Genomic DNA, 18,910 nt, shown 5'->3' with positions numbered 1-18,910 from the left:
GAAGGCTTACACCAGTGGAATTTATAGCGGAAGCAAGAAATCCAGTGCTTTCTAATCCAAGGCACCCAGCTGCTCCCAAAGCCACCATCTTGGATGAGACCAAACCGGGGAAGGATCAGAGCAGCCACAGACACCTGACAGAACCACAGAGATAAAGTATAGACATTATTTTTTTCATATCTGTTTATTGGCCTCTTGCTGTCTGTGCACCTCCATTCTGGTGACTAGAGGGGGTTCCCCAAGCGAGTGGACACCCTACCTCCACCCCCAGAGAGTTCTACTATGCATGCACACAGATCTCCTGGTAATTTAAAGTGACCATTTCCACTTAAAACCAAACGGCCATGCAAACTGGCCACAGCCAGCCCTGAACTTTTATCACGAGAAAAAAGGCCTGAACAGGGGTTGTGGAGTGGGACAGGAAGACTAAAAAGGAAACAGGCTGAAAATTAAATCCCGAGTTACATCATAATGACCAACAGAGGCATCTTGAAATTTTTCAGGAAGAAGAGTGAAAAGGGAAGCCCTTCTGATCACACCTACATGGAGGCAATCAGAAAACATAAAAAAATACCAAAACACACACTCATCTAAGTTTTAAGGCCATAGCTAACCACTGAGTATGCCCAAAAAACAAAAACAGATGACCATATCAGCACATATCCAGAAACAAAATTAAGTGACTGAGGCAAATGAGCTGGAGGTAGACCTACACTTCATACTGGAATATGGGCATGTTTTGGAAATGCCTGAGAAGGAATTCAGGAAAATTATTATAAAATGTATCAAAACACTTTACAATGGAGTTGAAAAAATAAGGAAGAAGTCAGGAAAGTGCTACAGGAACAATCAAATAAGAGATACAGCATTGGAAACAATTCAAAACCTACAGAAAGAGATCCAAACGATTAATAATAGCATATCAGAAATGGACAATACACTGAAAGGGCAAAGAGTACAACTGAAGAGATGGAAGCCAGAACTAGTGAGCTGGAAGACAAATCTCTCAATACCACTAAGATAGAAGAACAAACAGAAAAAAGGATTAAAAAAATCTGAAGAAGGTCTAAGATTCATGTTGGATAACATGAAGAGGAATAACATAAGACTTATCAGCATTCCAGAACAGTAAGAATCACACAAGTCCACAGAAGATATAGCTGAAGAACTTCTGGAAGAAAATTTCCTTACCATCCTGAAAACCAAAAAGATAAGCATCCAAGAAGCTCAATGAACCCCAGGAAGGATAGACCCTAAAAGAAAATCACCAAGACATGTAATAATCAAGCTCTCCAAACCCAAAGATAAGGACAGAATCCTGAAGGCAACTAGGGAAAAGAGAAGTGTAACATACACACAGGCAAGCAAATCAGACTAAGCTCAGATTTCTCAACAGAAACCATGCAGGCAAAAACGCAATGGGGAGACATATATAAAACCCTGAAAGAAAAAATTGCCAACCAAGAATCCTCTACCCAAAAGCTGTCAATCAAATATGATGGTGTAATAAAAACATTCCAGGATAAACAGGAGCTAAGGGATTTTGCCAAAGCCAACCCTGCAATGAAAAACAACCTAACAGGAGTTTTAGGAACCAACAAGAACAGACAACGACCAGATACTGATGTATGTGGCAGCATCACCCGGAAGTCAATCGATAAATGGAGGAGTCTAAAACAGAATAAAACTATAAGAACAAATTCAGAGGATCTGGGAGGTCAATCTATGATCAAAACAATTACATTGTAAAAGAAGGTAAACATAGAGGAACAGAGATCTAGGTGGTGGGCAGGTCAGGTAAATTACAGGATAAAATAGACTGTCTTAAATGGAGGGAAAAGTTAAAGGAATATAAGGTAACCACAATGGTGGGGTGGGGGTGGGGAGTTTTGGAGGAGGTGGAGGGAGGCAACGGTAGAGCACAGGGTAAAGGCAGACACATCATAGTTCAGGTCTTGGGAAGGGCAATACAAGAAGGGCAAGGATGTGGAAGAACAAGGTAGATAGGGGAACACTGAGACAGGTTTGCATGACCTAAGTGGGACAGATGTAAATAGTGATGCATGCTTAACCTTGTAAAAACAAGGCTCTGTGATACAGGGATCTAGGCATAGTTTGAAGATGGGAAGTAATACTAAGATGCATGACTGTCTTATGAATATTGGTTTCCCTTGCCTATTATTATAAAATAGACACTTGAGTAGGATAGAAAGGAATGTCGGGAAACATGATTACAGAAAACTTGTAAGTCCGTCTTCAGCCTATAACTGATTGGGATACCTAAGAGGGGTTCCTAGAACTTGCCCAGTGAAACAGACCTCTTGCAGAGCCTTTGCAGAGTATAGGACATTAGGTGGAATCCTGAGTCCCATCCAGAACCTTCTTAGGTGGGACATTCCCACTAGAAAGGACAAGCAGACCAGCCTGGAACAGCTAGAGAGACAGAAGATGCATCTCCAAAGAAAGATGATCAGGAAAAAAACAAAATAAAAATGTTAGCATGACTGGCTACTGCAAGAATAAGCAAACTGTTCACTAGGAAGCCACCAAGGCAAACAATCAATTTCCTTCAGGACAAACCCCCCTCTAAGACAGAAACTCAAAGGGAACACATGAGCAGGCATGTAAGCTTGCTGGTGAGCACATTGGTCTACTGGTGAGTGAAAGAGAGGGAAAGGCAGCAATGAAGAAATGGGCTGAATTCAACCATGGTCCATTAACTCCCATTGACCTGGAGATGAGAAAGAGAAGAGAAAGGGCTGCTGGTCCAATGTGTGGTGAGACCTGGGTACACCTGAGCCCATGGACAAGGACATAGCCACAGAAGGCTAGAGCTGAGAGTGAAGCATCCAGCTGATATGAAGTGAGGGGAGATGCACAAGAACACCCAAACTTGCAGATAGTACCCATTTGATCTAGCCTCAATGGCTTGATAATCAGAACTCGACTAGAGGAAGATTAAAAAAAAAAAAAATTTTCTTTTTTGATAAAGGAAACAAGGGTAAATTGCTACAATTTGATGAACTTGACCTACATTCATGGAGGTAGTAACTCTAAATACCAACAGAGAGGGAAGGAGTCTTCACATCAAGTATCAATGGTATCCCCTCTGTACACAGGGTAGATAGGGACAGGCAACTTAGACATTGGCTACCTAAAATGAGGGGGCAATCAAGGCACAAAGGGACTGGCTTACAAGGTTTCAAGAGAGAGTTTAGTTTAAGAGTATAGGGGGGAAGAAAGAGTCCCCACTGAATAGTTGTCATCTTGTCTAGATGAGTCTGTTTAAAAGAGATGGGGATAAGATTCTTATGATTCAATAGTGAGTAATTGTTATCATGACTAATTGCGACTATCACAATTGTAAAGGTACAAGTTTTGTAACATAAATGGGGGAGCAGTTAATCTTAAAGTCCAGAAACAAAGGATCCTAGGACCATAAAGGGAGAAGAGCACAAGTGGAATGTGGGACCTTATCCAGAGAAGCAGCGACACCAGAAATGGAGGCAGAGATGGGAACATGGAGAGAGGGAACAGCTGAGGACTCTAGATTCATGGGAAGAGAGAGGCTAAGACATGGTGACCAGGAGACAGACTTGCAGAATGTGCCCTTTGGTGGTATAAATCATTAAATATGCGCGAGTGTTCTTTTTTTTTTTTTTTTTTTAAAGAGCTAAAGTGAATAGGAGCTCTGGTAGCGTAGTGGTTACGAATCGGGCTGCTAACCTCAAGGTTGGCAGTTTGAAACTACCAGCGGTTCCGCAGGAGAAAGATAAGGCGTTCTGCTCCAGTAAAGATTTACAGCCTGGGAAACCCTAGGCAGGGTCACTATGACTCGGAATCGACTCCATGGTACTTAACAACAACAACAAAGTGAATAGAGAGGAATACTGTTAACTGATGGTACATGGAGGGGAATGTAATCATTGTGATGAAACATGTTATATGATTTGTTGAATGTAAAACTGATGATGTGCCCTGTAAACTTTCACTCAATCTACAATAAAAACTTAAGGAGCTCTGGTAGCATAGTGGTCACAAATCGGGCTGCAAACCGCAAGGTCAGCAGTTCAAAACTACCAGCTGCTCCTGTAAAGATTTACAGCCTTGGAAATTCTGTTCAGGGTCACTATGAGTCGGAACCGACTCGACGGCACTTAACAACAACAACAACAATAAAAACTTAAAAAGAAAAAAAAAAAACAAACAGACTAGGTGAAAGAAGCCAGATACAAAATCACATATGTATGACTACATTTACATGAACTGTCCAGAATAAACAAATCTACAGAAATAGAAACAGAAAATAGAGTAATATCCAGAGATTTTCCAGGAAAACCCAGTACATGGATCTTGTTGTTAAGTGCCGTCAAGTCGGTTCTGACCCATAGCAACCCTGTATAGTGTTTCTGAGGAGCAGCTGGTAAGCTTGAACTACCAACTTTGTGGTTCAAATCGACTTTGCAGTCTAGCACATTAACCCACAGCACCACATCAGGACTCTGTACCTGGCTCTAAGCAGGAGAAAATTAGTGTATTTCCCTAAGCCTTTCCCTGCCTCCAGAGCCATAGCTCTAAACAAAGATGACCTCAGGTGGGACACAATAAGAACTGGTAGGTTCTTAGCCAAGATGGGAGTAGGAGAAAAGGAGGTTGGGTGTGTACTGGTCACAGCTTGGCCTCAGCAAGAGTCCATTTCCACCTTCTTCCTCACCCCACGTTTAGAGCCCCTGAAACCCACGCCACATGGAAGGCTTATCAGCTTCGTAGAACTATAACTGGGGGAAGGCTTCCTTCTAGGGTTCTTGTGGACAGGTGACCAATGGGGCTTAGTTTTATTTATTTATAACCTTCCAAAGCCTTACTCACAGAAAAGATTCCGTAAGGAGCAGGCTGTGCCCCACACAAGCCACTGACCAAGTGGAGGAGAGGGGCCTGAGATCCACTCCACCAGCCAAGACTCAAGGTCTGACTCAAGGTCACATTTGTCCAGAGGCTCCTTTGGTACTTTGCATAAATTACTTTATGGAGTAACCGAACATACAACTCATTAGCATAGTGGTTACGGGCTGCTAACCTCAAGGTCGGCAGTTCGAAATTATCAGCTGTTCCACAGGAGTAAAATGAGGCTTTCTGCTCCCATAAAGATTTGCAGCCTCGGAAACCCTGCACAGGGTCACTATGAGTTGGAAGCAACTCCACGGTACTTAACAATAACAATACCTAAATAAAAAGAAAGGAAAAAATGCTTTCCTATGTTGAGCTGAATTCTGTGGTCTGGCATCTTCCCTCCTTTTCCCTTACTGGTTGCTGTAGAGTTGATTCTGACTCTTTGTAACCCCACGTGTCACGGAGTAGAACTGCTCCACAGGGTTTTCTTGACTGTACTCTTAACGGAAAGGAGCTCTGGTGGTGCAACAGTTAAGCACTTGGCTACTAGTTGAAGGGTTCTGAGTTTGACCCCAACTAGCAGCTCTGTGGAGAAGAATCTGGCAATCTGCTTCCATAAAGAAAACTCTACAGTCAAGAAAACTCTCTAGGGAAGTTCTATGCAGTCACAGGGGGTCGCTATGATTTGGAATCAACCCTACAGCACCCAACAACAATCTTAATGGAATCAGGCTACCAAGCCTTTTATTTGTGGTACCACTGGATTCCCACTGCCAACCATTAGCCAATGCACCACCAGGCACCTTCTCTCCCCTTAGACCCTTCAGTTTCTTCCTAGAATATTTCAGATCACTGTAGACTGCCTCCTGTTTCTGCTGAGCCTTATCTTACTCTTCTAAGCAAAATATAGTCACTTTCTCCATTCCTGAAGCTACTGATTGTCCTGAACATATTTCACCAACCCCAAACCCTGCCATCTAGTGGGATGTGGTACAGACTAACCTTCTCCTTTGCTCCAGTTCTACCCTATGCCTAGTAAGCTTAGTATCAGTAACCAGTGACTTAGAGTTCATTGGTCTATCAGGCTATTAAATAGGACTGTGATATTTCTGCCCTCCCCAAGTTGGTCTTTGACCAGAGCCAGCTCAAAGGGAGACGAAAATACTGGGGGTGGGTCAGGGGAAGGAGCTTCTCACCTTGCCTTTTGCAAGGTGGCAAACGCTAAGGGCCGCTTCCACTCGCTTCCGGTCAGCAGGAAACAGCTGGAAAAAACTGAAGGAGCAGAGAAAAGCACCAGGCAGAGACAGGGGTCAGACCTGAAGAAAGAAAGGTTTGGGGAGCTGGGCGAAAGTGTGGGAAAAGAGATGGAAAGGCTCACTTCTTCACAGGAATCTTCCCTTCGGGGTTGAGTTGCATCTTGAGTTTTACCAGGCTGGTGGGGTGAAAAGAAGCTTGTCAAAGCCAGAGGACTGGCATGTTCAGTCCCAAGGGCAAAGGCCAGGCAGGCAGGCACTTACATCTTGTCCAAGAAGGTGCTGCGGGGGGCATTGGTCGTCAAAGGGTGCTTGGCCAAGGCCAGTACATCCTGAGCCCAGTCCTGCAGGGCCACAGAATGCAGTGGTCAGGTCCCTGACTATACATACAGGAGCCCCCCCCCTCGCAGCCCAACCTGGCCTGTGTTTCTCAGGAAGTCCAGACTATCCCAGATGCTAAGCCCTAGGCCAGGTGCTCCCTGGTACACCTTGCCAACATTCTCCTTGTAGGAGACGAAGTTGTGGAAGGTGAGATCCACCATGTCAGGGCCAGACACCACAGTGAGAGTCTTCAGCAGGAAGTTGTTGTCAGGAAAATCCATGTTGAAGACATCCCGGAGCTTCTGGCTCTGCAGCAAGTAGCCAACACAAGTAAGGATGAGGGTGGGGGTGGGGTGGAGGAGGGGAGTTCTCTTCCCAGTCCCAACTTAGCTCTCCCTTTCCCTCTTTCCCAGCCACTTTAACTCTGTCCCACAGGAATGAAACCCGTTGCCATCGTGGGGACCACAGGTCTCAGCATCTTCTTATCCCTAATTCTAGGAGCTGGGCTAAGAAGGAAGAGGCCCACAGGAAGAGATTAACCATGGAGCAGGGATTGAAGGTGCTGTGGATTTTGTTTATCAGTTTATGTTTGAAGAGGGACACAGTTCCCAGTCTCAAGAGATCCTGTTTCCCACCAATCCCTTCCTCCAATTTTCCTACCAACACAGTTTTGATACCAACATCAAGCAAATATAGGCAAACCAGTCACAGGGTGGGGGATGGAAACCATCACAATCTGGGGTGTTGTAAGGGCAGGATCAGGGCCCTTCTCACAGAGTCTGGTACCTCAGCTCACTGGGCTGTAGTTTTGAGCTCAGAGCTCAGGCAAGTCCAGGATCAGCCACACTACTTCCTTGGTTCAGGGCTGGGGTCCTTGTTGCCCAGTCCAGGAACCCTCCCCCTTGCTTCTAGAGTCCCACCCTTGCAGGGACTTCTACCCTTGTTCCACGGAGTTGGTGGAGGGGTGTGGAGCCACCTTGGGTCTGGACTGCTACTGAGCCCTCTTACCTTGGGCATCTTGGCAAACTTCCCAAAGCGAGTGTCACGTATGCTGGTGATATCCAGAAACTCCATCTCCTGGAGGAGGCCCCAGTAAGAGCAAAGAAAGGGTGTGAGGCAGAAAGGTCAAGTCAAGAAAGAAGAACAGGGAGGAGGGGGTCCCACACTCCCATAAAACTGCCCTTCCTGGGTGCCAGGACAGATTGGGGCTTCCCAATCCCAATGTTCCCTTCCCATCCATCAAGTTCAACCTACTCATGGTACCCTCTTACTCTCCTATCTCTCTTTTCCTTCCCTGAGCCACTGGAATGACAAGGCAGTGTTTCATCTACCATCCGGGACTCTCCCCAGATTCACCTTCCCTTCCTTCTGCCTGGATGCCAAGACCTTTAGTCCTCCGGTTTACCCAAAACAATAACCAGCATCACTCTTTAGCAACAGCCCTTTTTCTTTCCTGGGGATACTGAGGCTGGAGTATCTGGGTCCCAGGCAGCCATGAGTTGGAGTGATTCCAGTATCCCTCCCAGTCATAGGGTCTAATGTCAGAGCAAACAGCCCCTGCCCACATGAGAACCCCAGAGCCAGCCACCCTTCCAGATCATGCTATACTGCCCACTATTCACCTCTCCATGGTTAAGATAAACAGGAAGGTTCAGAGACCCTGGGCTATCTTACCTTACTCTGATATGTCCAGTATAAATAATAGCCCTTGGGATCCACTCGGAGGATAACCGGGGAGGCCACTGTTGTTTCCTACAGAGAGAAGGAGTCAGCTCTCTGCTCTGAGACCTGAGAACATGTTTCCTTGGCCCAGGCTGAGTCAGGCAGCATTTTCAGGGCTCACCATCCCCCCAAGAGGTGCCAGTACTGGGAATCTGAAGACATTTCCCATTGTTCTCCAGATCTAATGTCTGGGCATGAGCTTTCAAAGTTCTGAGCCAGGAGTGGTCAGAGTAGAGAATTGAAGAGATGAGATTTTTCCTCTAACCCCCAAAAGAGATTTCCTCTTTAGAGTCCAGATAGGGTCTTGGATCCTACAAGGGCCACCATTTGGCCAAAGGGATAGAATGCCTCTAAGAATCCCAGCTACCACCCAGGAGAGCTCGACACAGGGAGAACCTGGATCCCAAACTCCTGCACCTCATCCAAGACCCTGCACAATACTACATAAGGCCCTAACTTCCCACATGCCCGTCCTCCCCTGCATGAACTGTCTCCACTCCAACCATCCCACAGACACTAAGTGCATGCTCACCGCAAGCCTCCCCTGCACAGAACATCCTTCAAAGACCAGTCTAGGTCTCACCTCTTCTGAAAAGCCTTCCCTGAAATAAGCTGTAACAATCAGGATTACAAACCCTTGAAGTCCATCTGGAAACTCCTCAGGGACCCAGGGACCCATGGACTCCAGAGTAAAGAGCCTGTGCTGGAACATGAACTTGGTAGTCCATGTTTGCTGGATGAAAGAATGAATGAGTGGGCTTCTAGATCTCCTGCATTCCTGTTCCTCTTAAAGAGCACATATAAACCAAACACCAAACTCACTGTTGCAGATGAATTGATTCGCGCATAGTGACCCTACTGAGGCAGAGTGGAAATACCCCTTAGGGTTTCTAAGGCTACAGTCTTTACAGAAGCAGACTGACTGTCACATCTTTCTTCCATGGAGCAGCTGGTGGGTTCAAATCACCAACCAGCTGCTCCACTATACAGCATTGCTATGAGTCAGAACTGACTTGACAGCACTTAACAACAACAACAAGGAGTCGGAGCTGATTCTACAGCACTAGCAATAACAACATAGGTGTAAATAACAAGAAATCGAAATGAAAGTTTCCTCCAAGGCAACGAGGCATAATTGTAGCAAACCAGAAGAAATGCAGAATTGATAAAAGACATAGTCAAAAACAGGTTTCCAATGAGAGTATAGCAGGAAGAGAACATTCTGTGATGAGGCTAATTTTGGAGAAAGCTGCACAGGGAGTTTCATCTTCTCCCTACCCACTAGAGGGTTGGAGAGCCTGACCCCTCACCTCAAGCCTAGCAAGTGGTTTCAACTGTATTTAGACAGCTTGCGTGACCTGTGCAGTTGTGGGGCAGAGCAAACTGGAGTCTGACTCCTGCCCATAAAACAAAGCACATTACCAACAGACTGACTCTATTAGAGGTGGAGCCAGAGAGAAACAAGTGTGTTGGATGAACTTTCCACCCACAATGTGTTGGGGCAACAGATGCCCATCCGTGAATATTTGCTGGGGACCAAAGTGGGCCCTTGGGAGAGAAAGCTAGTTTGGGCTTCTAGATCACAAAGAGTTCAAATCCACATGAAGCTAAGAAGTAGTTTGTGAGTGATCCCTTGAGATAGAGTTGTTAAGAGTACCTCAATTAATACAGCTCTAGCTCCGGGGGTGGGGGTCCTGGTAGGATAAGCACAGACTGTGAACTGCAAGGCCGGTGGTCCAAATCCACCGGCCGCTCCTCAGAAACCCTATACAGAGACACTATGAGTTGGAACAAACTCAAAACTCCAGGAGGAAGGCCATCCAAAAGTTCACAGAAATGTCCACCAGAGAGAAAAATAATCTATAACCTCTACCAGGCTCAGAGAACATGAGCCAGTCACAGACCCTTTCTAGAACACCTGCAACCCACCCTAAACCTCCGAGAGGGAGGAGGGAAGATGTTATTCTAAATAAAGACTGGAGTTTTGATTATAACTAGGCTCTATCAGATAAACATTGTACCTTAAGGTCACTTTCAATCTCAAGGTCAGCAGTTCAAACTCACCAGCCACTCTTCAAAAACCCTATACGGGGTCACTATGAGTCAAAACCAACTGGACGGCACTTAGCAACAACAGTCTCTGAAATAAAGACTAGATTTTATACAAAAATTGGTCATAGGATTGTCTATTATCCCAAAGCAAATGGAACATCTTGTGGCTTGTTGAGTTTTCTTCCAAGGGCAGGAAGAAAATCTCTCCCATCAAATACATGTTAAAGGAGCAGTGGGAGACAGGATAAAATTGGGACTTTATACATCCTATGCATTGTGCTTATTCAACATGGTTCTGCATACCCTGAGTTAGCTAATGTTAACTTGGTTGAAGATACAAGCAGAGCCTAATCTCACAGGTACACGTCCCCAGTGACTGACTGAATGTGGATGCTGCTCGTGGAAGTCAGGATCCAGGGAACTTGTAGTGTCCTGTCTTTGGGGATGGGGATGCAGCCAGGTACAATGGTGCTGATTTTGGGAGAAGGCCACATAGCATGTCCCACCTCCAGGGATCTTCTCTGCCCAATTTGATTACACATACTGCCCATAGGAACTGAGAGAGACCACTTCATTTTTCATTCTGAGTCACTTCCCTCACTCCACCAGTTCCTGGGACATACAATCACCAAGCTACTACCACACCAGCTCAACCATATACCATTCCTAGGAAAGCAGGAAGTGGCCCCTTCCCTATAGTTATGTCAACCAGATTCCTCAGCCAAGTCCAGCCCTGAGAGACCTGGAGTCCCGGCCTTCTTCACTCACAGACCAGAGCCCCCTTACCTCACCTTATAAAGCAGAGAAACCAACCCTAGTGGTCCCTTTCCCTTTCCCCATATTTTCTCTTCTTGAAACTAGCCCAGTGAAAGTCACCATATTGTTCTCCTTGCACATGGGAGAGAATCCTTGATCTGTTTTCAGGGTACCAGTAAGGAGTCCTGGTGTGGTTTTGGGGGTTAATGCGCTGGACAGCAAATGGTTTGAACTGCAAAGTCGGTGGTTTAAGCTCACCAGCCGTTCCTTGGAAACTTTATACAGGGGTGCTATGGGTCAGAACCGACTCAACTGCACTTAACAACAAGAAGTATGGAGTCCTAGTATGGCACTGTAGGATAAGAACCGGACCACAAAGTTGGTTAAAACCACAAGGTTGGCAGTTCAAATCCACCAGCCACTCCTTGGAAACCCTATGCACAGGGTCACTATGAGTTGGAAGTGACTCGACAACTCTTACCAACAACAACAAGAGGACCAGTGGCTGAGAACTTGGCCCCACCTTGCCAAGGAGTGAACATGGAAGAGACAGAGAGCAGGGCCAAATAATGTCTCCCTTCCATTCCTGCAGGCCAGTGGATGGTGCCAGACTGAACCCAGCAAGGCCATCCATTCCTTGCCAGGCCCCAGAAGCAGAGGCCCCCAATTCTCACTTGAGGCTTAGAAGATCTTTTGTTGCTATTCCCTCAGCAGCTCTGGGAAGAGTGTAAATTCCCTGGGGTAGCACCAATACAAGTGGGGAGGGGAAAGGATCACAGTCTGGTACCCACCTCTGTCACAATAAGAGTGGGATGTCTGTTGGGGCTGGGCTCCCCTCTGCCTTTGGCCTTCCCTCAGTTCTGGGATAGGCTTTCCTCTTATGAATCCTGAGATTCATAGCAACAACCCCAGCTCTTCTGTGGCGATTAGGAGGAAGACAGACCCAGACCCAAAGAAACAACCTCCCATGACCATCATCTAGGAGGATCAACCCAGATAGAGCCATAACCACAGTGCCAGAGGGCAGCACACTCGGGGGACAAACCCCACCTTTGTTTATCCAGTCAATTTTGTGAGCATCTGCTCACACATGCGCTTGCTTCCTAGCAGATATAAACCAACCCACCCACCCTGACAAAGTCCCCCTGCAGCCAAGTCCCAACCATGGGCCCTGCCCCACTCACATCATCCCATTTGATGAAGCGCTCCCCCTGGCTCAGATAGGCTTTCACTTTGGGGGACAGCAGGACAGGATTGAGCAGAGACATGGCACCAAGTGTCCCTCTTTGGAGAGGCTGAGCTGGCACCGGAGAGCAGAAGGAGGGGAGGAAGGAGGGGGGAGCCAAGCCAGGCTCACATGGCACCCGCCTTGAGCTTGTCCGGAAGTCTGGGTGCTCTTATAGTCCACAGGATGGTGTGGCTGGGTGCAGGGCTGAGGATTTCAGCCAGGAGCCCATCTGCCTTGTAAATCAGCCTCCTCCCGCCTTGGCTACTGTGGGGGCTGTGGTCTCAGCTCCTGGCCAAGCAAGGCCCAGCTTCCCTCCTGGAAGCCCCCGCCCTCACCCTCTGCCTCTGCACTTCCTGCTTAGAGCTTCCTTCTCTATACTGTGCAGAGCTGAGAAGCAGGTCATGAGGCCTGGTCATCTTGGAGCTAGGGTTTCTCAGTTTCATGAAGTAGATCCTAGTCTGGTGCAAGGGCGAGGGTGCTGGAGAAGAAACAATATGGGGAACCAGCTGGGAAGACTTACCTAGGCCTGGACTGAAGGAAGGGTGTAAGGAATCTACCATTGGACGAGGTCTCCACAGGGGTGGGGTCCCAAATAAAGGGGTCTGTCTAGAGGCTGTGAGAGACTGGGACCACCCTGGAAATAAGAGTCAAAGGTGAGGACAGGGACCACCTGGGATTGAGTGTTTTGAATAAGCAAAGTTTGCTTTGCTTTCTCAATGCTTCCTCCTCATGAAAATGAGGAGTACATGAAGCAATCTCCTCTCCTCTCGGTCCTCATCTGCCACATGCGAGACACTTTCTCCTGACTGGCTGCACCTGGCCCAGGCCTGGAACCTCCACCACTCCTCACACAGCCTTACTGGGAGCAACATTTGATGACCAGCCACCACTGGACTTTCTTGCCAGGTCCTTTCCCCCTGCTTTGTACAAGGAACCTGGGGTGAAAATACTTGGTGCAAGAAGGTTGTTCCAGAGAGGCCTCAACTCAGTGCTAACACTGCCTTTGTCCCAGCCCAGCTCAGTCCCAGCCCACTTCCGCTTGCCTAACTAGCTACTCTTATCACCCTTCTTAACCCTCCTGCGGAGACAAGGCTTCCTTCCCCTCTCAGGGACTGGTTGGTTTTCTGCCCCAGGTCCCAACATGGCCTCTGTCCTACCCCTTGACAACTGTGTGGCCATCTAGACCTAGAACTACCTCTGCTGGTCAGTCTGGGCCAGGGCAGGAGGATGGAGGTGGAAGAGGAGCTTCAGAGAGAATGCACTCTGTAAACCAGCCAGAGAGGGTCAGTGATGGAACTGATGGGACTCCTAACACAAAATTAACCCCAAGGAAAGGAACACAAAGACCAGAGGGGTGGAGCCTAGAGCAAGGCCTGAACTTCAAAGACACCATTCAGGACCTCCTCCAGGAGTCTAGGCCCCCTGCCCCTCTCTTTGTCCCACTTCAGCCTTGAGTCCCTCTGGAGGTTGATCAGGTAGCCCCTGTAGTTCAGCTTTCCTCCCTGGGATCAGGTTCCCTCTCTGTCTGTTTGAATGGATTTTGCAAGGGAAATCCCTGCCCCTTCCCAAACCCCAGCACCTGTCACCTGCAACCTGTCTTTGCTACTTGTACCCAAGTCTCTCCCTCTTGTCTGCCCTAAAGCCATCAGCCCCCACACCTCTTGCTGTTGTTACTGAGTGCCTAGTCCCCAACACTCAAGTGCCTCTGCAGCCTGTGGTCAGTCTGACTCAGCTGGGAGGGAGAAGGGACACGGTTTTTTTCTCTTCATAGGGGAAGGGGGAGGTAGGAGGGGATTGAGGGTAGGAGTACTACAGGGAAGTTGGGGGTTGCAAGATCCCTTACTCTGGTCCTTCCTATCAGTGGACGTACAGGAAGGTTACAGTTCTGAATCCCTAGAATAAAGTCTCGCCCATGTTCACCCAATGGAATGACCTGACCCGGTTCTTGAGACTTCACTGTAGCTTTGATAGGGGCCTGTACTCTATTCTCCTGCCAGCATCCTGCAAAGTCAGCCCTAAGAATTCAGGAGATCCAGGCAGTGGAGAACTGGAAAGCCGGTTCATCAAGGAGGTTTTTTTTCTTTCAATAATACATTTTTTCTTTTAATAATATATTTTTTTAAATGTGAGTTGACAAAAAAAATATATTATCTAAATAGTAGTAGAATGGATATGGAGAAAATCATGGAAGTCTCATGAGTACCCCACTTGGGTTCCTGCGCTGAGCTGAATAGAAGGTACCCCAGGTTGCTGGCCAATTGCTCCCTACAAAGGCAGGCAGTGGAAGGGTGAGGATGCCCCCTGCTGGGCAAACTAGAGATCATTTACCTCCTGGGGAAAGGTTGGGGGATCAGGGAACACCAACTGAATGGGAAATTTCAAGTGGGTCTTTATTTCCTGTGATCCTGTGAGACAGGTATGCTGGAGAGATTGGCAGGTGTGACCTTTAGGCCCCTGAAGGGGTTGAGAAATTCTACTCAACCCAGTGTTGCTCCCCAGGTTGATACTTTTGTTCTGGGACCCAGGAGGCACTTCCCAAGTTTACTTGCTCATCAGCAGTTTTGTGTGGAGACACTGTGTTTTGGTTTCCCAACCAGTTCATTGAAGAAATTAGTGGTGGAAGTTGAACTTAGATCTTCAAAGGATGCAGTTACAAACCAAACAAAGGAGTCAGGTAAGGTCAGTTTCTTAGCTGATGCCATGACTTACGGAAACAGTAGGGTTTGGGAGCTCAAAGGACTGTTGTGTGTCTTGGGTCAATGACTAGTTAACTTTTGGAATGAATAGGGCTCAGTTTTGTTGCATCTTCTGGCTCTACTACTCAATCTGGGAGCCACTCTCTCCTCTATGAACCCAGCCACTCACAAGCTGATTTATAAGGTGGTACTTAACCTTTCTGTACCTCAACTTTCTCACCTGTAAAATGAGGATAATAATGCCTCACAGGAATGCTGTAAGGATTAAATAACATAATGGATATATAAAGTACTTAATACAATGCCTGAACATGAACTCAATAATGCTAATTGGTCCAGTTTATAGGTGTTTTATTTTCTTGATATTGAGATGAAATTCATACCAAAGGCTGTAGTATTTGAATTTAATCAATAAATGCTTCAAATACGCTTCATTTTCAGCAAGTAAGGTTGTATCGTTTACATTTTACAGGTTTTTAATGGGTCTTTCTCTGGGTCTAGGCTAAGCAGCAAATATCCATTGCCTTTACAAAGTACTGGCTCAGGAATGGACTTGTGTCACAGTATGGTCAATGAGACACAAGAACCTGTTTGTTGTGGATTTCTTAGAAAATTCCTTTTATTTACTTGGGAAAGATTCCAGAAATAAGCTCTTTCCATGATGTAAGAAACAGAGAATGCTACTGGCTGCTGGTTGTCATCCTAGGCAACCATGGATATCAAAGGATGAAGGTGGGACTTTGAACTATAGAATGAAGATATAGGGAGAGACGGTTGTCAATTTTATCACTGATTTGTCAAATCAATCAACATTGACATCCACCCTGCCTTTGCATTCTACTTAAGCAAGTCAATAAAAAGGGCCATTATAAAAAGTAAAGCAATTCTGAGTTATATGATTTTCTAGTACTTGCACATATTCTGAGTGATAGACTGGCATAGGAAAATATTAGGCACAGTTCTGACCCAAAATATATTCACTTATTCACTGGCAGACAGTAGGCTGTAAATAAATATTTATTTATTATAATTTAGCTCATGTTTTAAATCAGATATAATAAAGGTGGTGCCATATGTGGTGACACACACTAGAAAACAAATAATGCTCAACAGTTAAATAATAAAAATGAAAATTTGTTAGAGTATTTATAGCATGTAGATTTTTTTTAGGTTTGGGGGAAACAAGCAAAGTAAAACGGATTTCTTAATACAATAGATATTGTGTGGCTACATTGTAAATGGCACTGTACAAATTTGCTTAGAACAAATTTCTGTCCAGAAAGTTGTTATTATAACACACTATGTCTCCCAAAATTCTTCAGTTTCCTATGAGATACTCTCAGTCCTCTCAGGAATATGGTAAACAAATGTGATTTCAGAGGGGTGGATCAAAGTAAAACTACTTAAAAAAAATGCCTAAACCAAATACATATGTTCACTAGGAAAAAAAACTAAAACAAGAAAAAAATAAACGTGACTATATGGACTCAGGAGCTCTGGTAGCGTAATGGTTACGAATCGGGCCGTGAACCGCAAGGTCAGCAGTTCAAAACTACCAGCTGTTCCACAGGAGAAAGATGAGGCTTTCTGCTCCCGTAGAGATTTATAGCCTCAGAAACCACGTACACAGGGTCGCTATGAGTCAGAACCAACTCCACGGCACATAACCACCACCATATGGACTTAGTTGGACTCCTGGTGTGGCACTGTAGGTTTATGCGCCAGACTGCAACGCCATTTGAACTGTAAGTTGACGGTTCAAGCTCACCAGCTGCTCCTTGGAAACCCTATACAGGGTCGCTATGGGTCGGAACTAACTTGATGGCACTTCATAACAACAGCAATGTATGGACCAGTTGTTGTTAAGTGTTTGTCAAGTTTCCAACTCATAAGAACCCTGTATAGGGTTTCCAATGGTAGATTTTGAACTGCCAGCGTTACAGTTGCAATTGTTATTACTAATTACTAATTGTTATTACTGGTGTATTGCTTTAGGATAAGCACTAAACAGCTAACCACAAGTTTGGCGGTTCAAACCCACCAGCTGCTTCTTGGAAACCCTCTCCAGGGTCGCTATGAATCAGAACTGACTAGGAGGCACTTCGCAAAAAAAGAAAATCATATTATAATTTATATAATTATACCTTATGATATTATCATCATCATAATAATTATTATCAGACATTGGAAGGAGAAATGCATTATTTCCTATTGTTTTCTCCTCAGTATATATGCTGTTCTTTTCCACAGCAAGTGTCTTTACTGAAGTGCTCTTAAAAGTATTTTGTTGTTGTTGCTCTTCCAGCAGTTTGTGAGGACCAGGAACTGGAACCACCTTCCCAGATCAGGTAATTTGGGGTTGTTCCAGACCATAGACTTGAAGCAAGCTGTCACCCAAGTAGCCTGAACTCATGAGCTCAGGGACAGAAACCATTGACAAGTGTCAGCCTCCCATCACATTGCTTCAACCACAACTCCCACAACTGATGAGGCAGGTCTAAGAGGGAGGACCAGGAGTGGTCACTCTTTCCAGCTGTATGTACATCTGTGGCTTCTGACCCAGCCACTTTCTGTGCACTGAGGGCTGAGTTTAAGCAGAGGCAAAACAAGATGGGGTAGCAGGTGCTGAGGCTCGAGTCTCTTGGGTAGGAGTAACGAGACAATAAAGATTTCCCTGTAGACTACCAGGTTAAAGACAGTACATGTCTTTCCATCTCAAACCCCTCTAGAACCATAGAAGGAACCAGCTGGAACTTAGAAGTGGAAAAGAATCAGCCCTGTGTATGTTTCCATTTGGATCAATCATACCTGAAGGTGTAACTGAGTGAGCACTGCATTTATCTTCAAGAAACTCAGATTTTCGTTTCAACCTGAGCACAAATTTGCTGTACTATCTTGGCATGCTGAGCTCTCTGATCTGCTAGGCATTTGATAATTTCTAAGATTCCTTTCAGAGTCCTAGTGTGGTGCTGTTGGATAAACACTGGACTGTTAACCACAAGGTTGGCAGTTCAAAACCACCAACTTCTCCTTGGAAAACCTACACAGGGTTTCTATGAGCAACAACTGACTTGACAGCACTTAACAACAACAAAAAGAAGATTCCTTTCAATGTTAAACATCTCTCTTTTCAATCCAAAGGGCAAGACTTGTTGCTTAACTTCCCGCCTAGCCTCTGAGAGATGGCAGGAAAGATGGGGAATTGTATCCCAGCAGGGTGCTCTTGGGCACGATGCTCATCTTCTCTGTCTTGGTTTGTCCATCTGTGAAATAGCCAGTTGTCATAACTGTGAAGAAAATAAATTGGATAATATCCACTGCAAGTGATCATGGTACATTGCACATAGGGACTCTCTCCAAATGATTGATTGTTTCTGCTCTTATTCCACCCTGGTCTACCTTTTTATCAGGGTCAAGGTAAAGACCTTCAACTTTGTGAATAACAGGACTAGTTCCTGACTTCAGGGTATATGCTGGGAGACAGACTGAACATCCCAAAACATCCTGAACTGCTGGGGCTTAGCAGAAAGCTTGCATGAATAAAATTGAACATTTTGTTGAAAGCCAGCTCCATGAGTCAAATGACAAGGCTGTAAAAAAAAGCGGACAGGCTTTCAGGTTGCCGAACTGACGTTGAGTACTGAGCCCAATGTTTCGCCATCTTGGCATAATATCAGAATTGCCTGGGAAGCCTCATACACTGCACATTCCCTGCTGCACTAAGGCCCTCTAAGTCAGGATCTGGCAAGGATGGGCTGAAAGAGAGGAAGGAAGGTGAGAAATTTGGATTTGGTGGAAGCCTGTAGTTCATTGTGTATCCAGGGCTCCAGAACCAAGCAATCTGGCAATCTGCCTCATGTTCATTCTTGGGAGTACTCGTGAGGAATTGCACAAGTGGGAGGACACTTGGTGGCATGTTGCCAGGATGCTCTCAGCTATTAACTGAAAGGATGGTGGTTCAAACTCACCCAGAGGTGCTGCAGATGAAAGTA

The 18,910-nt window shown here is 45.8% G+C and overlaps 1 protein-coding gene across 1 annotated transcript in view; it reads right to left on the bottom strand.

Annotated features, from left to right (window-relative positions):
* Positions 1–12,262, bottom strand: part of PLCB2 (phospholipase C, beta 2) — a 33,539-nt gene extending 21,277 nt beyond the window's left edge. The window contains exons 1-7 of the mRNA XM_006831903.1: positions 12,179–12,262; positions 8,139–8,216; positions 7,473–7,541; positions 6,632–6,772; positions 6,408–6,487; positions 6,269–6,322; positions 6,087–6,162 (exon numbers count right to left, since the gene is read on the bottom strand). Of these exons, the coding sequence (XP_006831966.1) occupies positions 6,087–6,162; positions 6,269–6,322; positions 6,408–6,487; positions 6,632–6,772; positions 7,473–7,541; positions 8,139–8,216; positions 12,179–12,262 (582 nt within the window). The remainder of the gene's footprint in view (positions 1–6,086; positions 6,163–6,268; positions 6,323–6,407; positions 6,488–6,631; positions 6,773–7,472; positions 7,542–8,138; positions 8,217–12,178) is intronic.
* Between the last annotated feature and the right edge of the window lie 6,648 nt (positions 12,263–18,910).

The sequence above is a fragment of the Chrysochloris asiatica genome, unplaced genomic scaffold, assembly GCF_000296735.1.
Source record: "Chrysochloris asiatica unplaced genomic scaffold, ChrAsi1.0 scaffold00004, whole genome shotgun sequence".
In the NCBI taxonomy this organism is placed as follows: Eukaryota; Metazoa; Chordata; class Mammalia; order Afrosoricida; family Chrysochloridae; genus Chrysochloris; species Chrysochloris asiatica.
The sequence above is the reverse complement of the archived record's forward strand: the minus strand, read 5'-3'. Positions and strand labels throughout refer to the sequence as shown.